The 9,368-nt window shown below is 34.8% G+C and overlaps 1 protein-coding gene across 4 annotated transcripts in view; it reads left to right on the forward strand.

Annotated features, from left to right (window-relative positions):
- Window positions 1-9,368, forward strand: part of LOC108748142 (kin of IRRE-like protein 3) — a 73,474-nt gene that overhangs the window by 38,322 nt on the left and 25,784 nt on the right. For all 4 annotated transcript variants that reach the window (XM_018486172.1, XM_018486170.1, XM_018486173.1 and 1 more), the window contains one exon: window positions 5,897-6,072. In XM_018486172.1, the coding sequence (XP_018341674.1) occupies window positions 5,897-6,072 (176 nt within the window). The remainder of the gene's footprint in view (window positions 1-5,896; window positions 6,073-9,368) is intronic.

The following is a 9,368-nucleotide window of genomic DNA, read 5'->3' on the forward strand; positions in this document are numbered from 1 at the left end:
ATATATAAAGTCATTTTAATGACGGTTTCAAGCAGAAAAAATTGTGTTTTGTATTTACTGTCACCTTATTCCCAAATGTAAAAGAAATACTTATTTGCAACTTTCACGCGTATATGAATACTACAAATTATAATCTAAATATATCAGCCACATGACTGCCAGGAAACACTGATCTTTTGAATCATGTATCATTTGTTTGATTTTATGGTAAACATCAAAGCACAAAATTTAGCTATTAGCATACCAAATATTAAAAAGAGCATATTTCATGACATACATTTTTGTACTTTGTTAAATATTTTCCAACGTCAATTGGCAAGAATTTTTTGATAATTGCACTATTGTGTACATACTTCTACTCAGTCAGAATGATCAATATACATATGTTCTATGACAAAAATATAAATAAAGTGGCATCCTCCCTCAATTTACCTTATCACAATAGTTGAATCTCTTTGCCTTATTGCTCTTTAACAAATGTTTTAAATTCAAAACAGTTTGATACATTACTTAAAAATATTTTAAAAAGTTAATATATAATGATATAATTGAAATAAAATAAAATCTACTAATGATATGACATACTCGTATATTAGTAACTTTGTTAATTTTATTTATATTGTTGTTAAAATTAATGAATATTTATGACATAAGGTATTATATATTATTATATCCATCCATATAGTTGCTATAAGCTTTATAATCTTTTTTAAACATCTTGAACCGTCTGGGACGTTTTCTCCCAGTATGTCGTACTTTGTCGCAGAACATTCGATGTACGGTTTGCTAACATTTTCGTAGATGACGTTCTATTGTACTCGAAGCTGCACATCTCTGACTTCTCCATTTTGCCTTTCGCTTCTTGCTTCTTTTTTCAACCATTCCTATCCTCGCCCAACCTCTCATTCTAGTTGTTTGAACAACGAGGGGTGGATATTATTCCCACGAGATCTTTCCAGTCGTCTTACGACTTCCTCCGAGGGTAGACTCTTTTTCAAGACAAAGCACGTATGAGAGATATCTTTTTGCGAAATCTTTTGTGCCATATTTAATATCAAAAATTATTCACCAAGAATTTAAATGGCACATTAAAAATTTTCTAATAGTGAAATTAAAATTTATAAAATTTAATTATTAAATTTTTATATGTTATTTTATATTTATAAATAATTTTATGTTTAATTAAATTGTTATAATTAACGTTGATTATCAAACCACCAACTGTTTATAATACAATATATTGGATAAAAAAAAAAAGTATGCCTGGTACAAATAAGGCATTAAAAACAGATCCTAGATTCAGCTGTAAGTAAAAATATGTAATTAGTAAATATTTCATCTTATTTACGCCTATATTTCTTTTTTATTACTAAGACCCTGGTAGTCTAAAGGCTTAGGACACTCGCACGAAGGAATGCAAGAGATCCGGGTTCGATTTCCGGCCGAGGTAATATTTTTTGCAATAAGAATTAATTATTTACCGATTTTAATATGTCATTCAACATAATTAAGATCGTTTCAAAGATGCGAATAAGCATCAAAAATTTGTTAAATTGCTACTCAATTTATCTCGTGATATTACTACGGTATTTTAGTAGAGTTAGCGTTTCAAGACCAAACAATTATTTCGGCGCTCGTTTTTCTGGGGATTACATACGTAGTATATGAATTTACGATAAAAATCGTACAAGCATTAAGATCCAGTTAGATCGTTTAAGGCTTTGATTTCTATAGTTTGTATTATCACATATAAGGTTCTATAATATATTATATTGTATATTTCCTTTACTTCTCTTTGTTATACCTCTCAATTTTTTACCTTACTACATCTTCCAGTCGAACGTGCCGAGCATGCTTTAAAGACGGGGCGAATATTATTTCAGACCAGCGCTGTTAGCTATTATGAGAATATTGCAAAGGGAGCTATTTTCCTTTTTGGAAAATATTACTTTAAATTTTAGATAATGCATAGAAAGCGGAAGTAGTTTACTACAGCAAAATTCCGCTTTGCAATATGAAAATTATTCCATTAAATTATAATATTAAATGTGGCGTCTTTTCATCTCGGCTTGATTATTGCGGCTGGAATGCAGTGATTGCAACACATGGTTTATGTTAGCATGTTATACATATACAATTTATACATGTATTTATACATGTAATTTAAATTTCGCAACTTTAACGTATCAGTAAATTTAGTTTCGGCCAGATATAACTTGCCTCGCTCGAATAACGAAGACGCGCCAATATGTTTCACGGCGAGAACCACCATCTCATGGAGGTAGAGAACGTTCTCCACATTCGGCAGTGAGTCGTGACTTCTCTTTCTGAGGGCAGGAGTTTCTCACGAAACGTTACAGCCAAAGCGCATCGGAGGGGTTCCAATCCGCGGAGTTGCCAACATTCGCATAAGATGTAAATAATGTTTCGCCTCCAGTGCATTCCGCATGCATCGAAAATCCGAGAGAAACGAGAGTACCGCGCGCATCCGTCGACCCCGTCAACGTCGCGGCAGCCCGGCACCGATACATCCATTTCCGCGAAATTTTCAACCACATATCGACTCGCGCAAGAATTCTCGCGACATATGTCTTCCAACAATTTCCTTCTTCCTCCTTTTCTTTCTCTTCTCGAAGATACATACATGAGAACACTGTCGGCTTTCCCAACTTCACTTTTTACTTTCTCACTCGACCATTTTTCTCCTTCATTCGACCCCTCCCTCTCAGGAAAGTCAGGAACAGTTCCGGTTGTTTGAACAACGGCACGAATATTATTCCGCCGATTACGCGCGACTTTTCCGGTTAGAAAATCTCTTCTGCGATTTTTGCCGCACCAGGCGACATGCGACAGTTCACCTACCGATGACATTTCTGCTGAAGATATAGATATATACATATATAACGACGAACGACGTTTCTAAACTTTTCAAGGCGAGATACTTGAGTGCCGGCGTTTCCATTCGACAGTACTCTTCAGCTCTTTCCAACGAACTGTATGATCAAAATTTTCTTATGTCGCAATGGCGCGAAGGATTTGGCAATGCGAAGAGTCACGTTTCACGGAAATGCGCAAGATGTGGATCAATGATAGCGATTTACGGGAATGCAGTTTTCTAAATAATAATTTCGATGCTTCTCTTGCTGGAATTTTAACTTTTCTTTTAACGTTAAATTTAAATATTATAATATACTACGATTATCTACATATTTTCTAAAGTATATAGATGACCATCACATAGAAAAATTTACTGTTCAAAAATGATTTTCGATAGCTGATTATCTATTTTAAAAAGTATAAAATTATTCAAAAGTATATAATCATCATATCGAAGAATTTGTTTAAAGGGTCGCTTAAAAAGTGATTGATAACTGACAAGAGCATCAAAAAGCTTCTTTACTTTGAAAAGATATATGTACAAGTGAAATACTTGTGCAGTACCCCAAAACGGCAAGAGAAATACTAATAATTTAACTAGTTAGCTAAACCCTGACTCTTGTCAGACAACTTAGGAATGGAAGGAGTTAATTTGCGAGTTTCATAGGACCTTTTCTCTCTTGAGGGTTCAGCAAGCTTATTACAGTAAATAGCTTAAGCGAGGGTGCCCCGTTCGGCCTCCCTTGTTCAATTGGGCCTTTCATCTCGCAAAACTCATCTCGTTCTATCTCTCCCTCCGGTCTACGACCTAAAGGATACAGACCGTGGAATCGTTATCACTTTATCAAAGTCGGGCGTGGTGTTCGCGCCGACAGGAGAAAGACCGTGCTTTCAACCGACCGTATCGTTTATTAACGGTTTAACAGCTTCGGGCAACGTATATTGCATTAAAGTACGAGACATCGCGCCGATTAAACTGTTGCTGTGCCAAGGAAAAAAGATTGTTCCGCCACGAACAAGCACGCGAACAAGAAACGCCTGCTTCTACGGTATATTTAAAGCGTACCACGGTAATGGGATAGCGACGTGCGCAACGATAAATGGTTTGGAAGCAAACCTTCTTAACTCTTGCATTCCTTGCAGTTCCTTCCACTAAATTCATCGGGTAAAAATATACCTTAGTAATACATAGTTCTTAACCCTCCGCCAGCAATGTAAGGCTTTATAAACGCACAATTAATTTTTTTTATTGTGAATTTTTTAGATAAATTTAAATCTGTAAAAAATAAATAAAATATTAGGTTAGGTGTATGCAGAAATTTTGGTCTTTTTTAATTTTTCTTTTATTTACACGTAATGTAAATATTTTTCTTCTATTTTTTTTTTAACAAATTATTTAATTGATAATAATGGACATTAACAGATTCACCCAGATTCAAGGGATTCTTTCAATAGACCACTTTTCATATCTCAATAGAGCAAATTGTTTCACATATTTTTATTTTTCTTTCTTACTGGAATTCATACTGAATGTAATGTCAAATATAAAATTTCTTGTCGCTCATCATATTTACCGATATTTTATAATATTATGTGCATCATTAAATTATAAAATATAACATTTCAAATAATCTGATATCAGTCTTACAAATATGTGAAATATATTTTGAATTTATTTTATTTTGATTAATTATTTGAATTTAACATAATTATGAGAGAAGAACGTAAAAAAAAGACTAAAACTTCTGAAACTTATAATGCAATTTCTATAATTATAGTAAAAATTTGTTATTAAAACTTTCACAAATATATAGGAATTTTTTAAATTTTTATACAGTTTAGAACAATATAAAAAATCTGCACTGAAGGTCGAAAAGAAATTGCAGACGAAGAGTGAAAATTTTATTGCCGACGGGGATTAATTTAACATCTCATTTATATTACAAGTTTGTTTAACGTAACAGTAAAAAAATAAAAGTCCAGTTAAATACAAGTTACTTTATGTAATAACACATCCTCAATTAACTCGCTACATTTTAATGCAATGTAATTGTACTTGTGATAAAAAATTGTATTTGTAGTAAAAAAGAAAATTAAATTAATAAAAGTTAACATCAGCCGACGTCAGTGCAATGGATTGGCAGTTTCATTAATTCACATATCATGCATTGTAAGAGGATGAAATCTCGGGCGTGAATTTTAAAGCCGGCAGGGTTGAAAGAACATGCCAGTACGATTCTTATCGTCTATCGAGACGAAATCAGCTGAAATCCACTTTAAAAGGTGCAAATCCAGGCGGTTTCGATCGGTGCAAATAGTAGTTCGCAATACCATCGAACTATTTCCACCGGGGAAAATCGTGATTTGAATGGTAATCACACGACACAGCAAGCCACTAAGTCCACTTGCACGTCTTCTATGCAAATAGACATGACTTCGCTTTTCCGCCACGCACGTATGAGTCTCCACGGTACATCACGCTCTCACGATCTGCGAACACGGGAGATATACCTCCGGACGAGATTGCATTTGCTGCAGGGGGCAGGATACGTACGACCTATTCGACGATGTACTCTCGAAGCTTCGCTGCCTGCACGAAGCGGCCGTTCGTATAGATCTGACGTACTGATGGTACCATCGTCGTATTTCTCTATTTAAAATTACCGAGATAAACGGTCGGATGCACGCACTCCTGGAACTGACTGCAGAGCAGTGCTCAATTTAAAGTAATTTTTTCTTCCATTGCTCAGCAGGTCATATATTCCGCAAAATGATGATCCATGATACGGGTGAAAAGGTTTCAATGAAAAGAATTTAAATGGAATATTTAGATGAAATATTTTTTTATAATTTTATTCGTAATTGCTGAATATGCAATAAAAAATACGATATACTCTTACATTGTTACCAATTGTTTTACCTACTGGAATCATGTGATAATTTCTATGTTTATACAAAATACGATTGATTTTTCTATGCGTTTGCGAGAATATCTTTATTAATTGTAAGTATGGAATAGTTTTTCCAGGAAGCATCGCGTACGAATCGCATGTTTTTATGACGGATACCTTTCAAGAACGCACAACAGCGGAAATTGATCCATACTTTGACACCACAATGCCGTCCAACATCACTGGTTTGGCTGGAGAAACTGTTCAACTAGCGTGCAGAGTGAAGAACATCGGAAATAGAACGGTGAGTTTAAAATATCTTTTTTTTGCAGGTATTTAAATTTTTAGTATTCATATTGTAAACGGGAATAAATGGCTGGCATAAAGAAATGAAATTAAATTTTATCGCGTACAATAGTCGCGAAATTCATTCGATAAATTTCATTTTATGTTAGAATTTCCGATTCGCTTGTCACAGAATTACAGTATTTCCAGCAAATCTTGAGCCTTACAAGTAGCAATTCAGATTTTGACACGGGATATTGGCAGGCGAACAAGAACCACCGACAAGCCACAAACACGCGAGATAGGCTTGCCCGAATAATGCACGAAACTCGGGAGCGATGAACCAAGACAAGCGGCGTCGACATTTTCGAAATGTCGCGTGAAACTACGTCTCTTGTTGCGGGATTACTCAATGAGTCGCATAACGAAAATGTGTATTCTCTAAAATTTTTTAAATAAATTTTACTCTGAAGAATAAAATTTTACTCTTAAAGATTGAAAATTGAGTCATTCTTTTTCAGGACTGGCTCAATTTTCACTCTTTAAAATGAGATTCCACCTCAAAGAATTTAGAGATGCAAATAACGAATGTCGCAAATAACGATATTTACATCAAAAAGCAGGAAGAGAGAAAATAGCGAGATCTCTTATAAATTAACCAGGAACAAAAATTCCACGTCTATTATTCCAGTTAGGGTAATTATCGCCGCTATATCGCGGTATCGCGATCATCGAGATTTCAATTTCGACTCAGACTTTCATTGTTGATTAAGTTAAGTCGGTTCCGCTCGTATCGGACCGTAAGATAATTTTTTTCACCTCGACGGTTAAATCAGTGTTTCGAGTAGGTCGGTAAATTAACTCGAAGGCGGACACGGCCCTTGGGGAATTTATCTTCCACTCTGGGACCTCCGGGCGTCCTCGATTTCTAGCATTAACGGTTCACGGCACTACTCGGGGATTAGCGTAGCGGTTAAGTAGAAAAGGACGATCTTTGTCAGACTATGTCTTCATGCAGATTCGGTCGGGAGGTCACAGTTTTAATCCCAGAATCTCATTTCTATGCAAAGGTCGGTCTTCGCGTTTATGTCAGCCGCGGCTACGTATGTACAGTCTAATACATTTCGTTGACATTATGCATTTATCTGTAGAGATGCATGTGATAGGGAAGTATAATGAAAGCTTCAATCATAGTAATTAACACTCCATTATGATGATAATGATAATGCTATATTACTGCATATTAATATCTCGCTACCTAAATATATGTAGATACATGTGTTCGTATTATGTATTAATGTTGCGAGAGAAACGTCAATGGAATTGTTCGGACAAAATTACGCACAGTCTCTGACTTTTAATGGAAGTGCAGGAATATGAAGAAACCGAAAACGATGAAGTTACGTGAAAAAGTTGCACCTTTGGCGGATAAGAATAAGCGCCACTCTTTCTCGAGGTGATATTAACTCTGGAAGTCGGTTTCGCGTATGCAAAAAGATTTGAAAAAGGAAGAGCAGCAATCGCCGTTATATGGCAGTCACAGTGCGTTCTTGAGTTTTATCCACTCGCATATTTCTGCCGAAGCTATGCACGACCATGTTTTTTTTCTCCCTCGCGCGCGTATCGTGAATTTTATTATGCGGAAAAAGTTTCCCATGAGTATACTGGATAGATGATGTCTTCTTTTTGCGAAACGTATATTTTAACAACGCCGACATACTCGAGCGGCAATCGCATTAGATCGACAATAGGAAGCTCTCGCAGTTTATATTTCTGATAATACTCGAGCGCAAATGCACGTCGTGAGTTTTGCCCTGCAGTTGATCAATAATATTTGTTGTTGATTTACGTATAATATATTATGCAAAGCAACATATTATATAGCGCAATATAGAATATCATATTGTGCATCATTTTCATAAAATAACAAAGCTTCCATTGATTTTTTGTTTCTGTTCTGTGTTTAGAAAGGGATTCGCTTGCACTACAGCTTACATTAATTAACCTTTATGAGAACAATACTATGAAACAAGATTTTTGTTTTTAATGCAGACATTAAAACAAAGGTAGACAGATTACCGAGTATTAAATGAATCATTGAATGAATATGGTATATATAATATCTGAGTTCACAGACATAAGGTTAATTAATTAAAATTATCGTTCTCTCTTCACTGTTATTTTTGCATATAAACGCTTGGCTAAAATGAGAATCAATTAACGATATTGTTTCCAATTTAGCCATTGGTAAATAAAATATTGTAGCACACATATATACTTGTAGTTTGACGATTTTCGCGAAATCGCGTATGAATTATAGACGAGCTTTTCGTATAGCGTGTAGACTGTAATCTGTTAAAGTAGCAAAAACTATTGAAATTATTAAAGCGCCAAATTCGTCAGTACGATGTAATTTCCAACATGTGAGGAAATTACATAAGTTACGTATAAATATTATTACGGCTCCGAATCATCGGTTGGATTCTGCTGTAATTAACAGGCAGTTCGAAGAACTTCCCAAGCACTATTCGAACTTTATTGTCATTTTATATCCCGTCTATAATATTCGATCATGTCACCACTATCATACTGATTTAACGACATAATTCTAGCGACCGATACTTTGTATTCACGACACTGTTAGATAGAATTTTATTTTAACACGCGATTTTAATAACGTAGTTTAACAATATATTATGTTAAAATTATATCAACATGCATATCATGCGGGCCTTTCTGTTCCATAATTTCTAATAGAAGTTAAGTGAACAAATTTGCTGTGCCTATTCGCCTATAAATAATTGCAAAGTACGAGAATCGTCGTTGCACTGAGATTGTAGTCATACATCACGGGGTTATATAGCATTAAACAAAGACATGAAGTATTCCAGCTGCGGCGAATCTACTGCACTCGTAAATTTCTCGGGGCTAAGAAAAGGGAGAGTATAAAGTTTTATCGTCCAATCTTACGAGCAACAGGGCATGAGGAGCGGTGATAGTTAGCAATACGCGCAACGCTCGGTAACTCAAGATTTCTGCATTTAGATTACAGAAACCGACATATTTTTGTCATATCTTTTCTTAACTACTGATTTATGACGAAAACACTTACAATTATCACAATTCAATCTCTTTTTATCTGATGCTATAAATGAATATAAAATATATTTGATTAATAAGTTGCTTTTACTTATATTTTTAAATCGAAAAACTAGAAATATGTAAAAATAGATATTATTGTATCTATATCGCGTATTTTCATTGAAAGTAGCTTGAAGAGGAGCTAAACATTTAAAAACGAAGAGGAAATATCTA

Source organism: Trachymyrmex septentrionalis, unplaced genomic scaffold, assembly GCF_001594115.1.
Source record: "Trachymyrmex septentrionalis isolate Tsep2-gDNA-1 unplaced genomic scaffold, Tsep1.0 scaffold211, whole genome shotgun sequence".
NCBI classification, from domain to species: Eukaryota; Metazoa; Arthropoda; class Insecta; order Hymenoptera; family Formicidae; genus Trachymyrmex; species Trachymyrmex septentrionalis.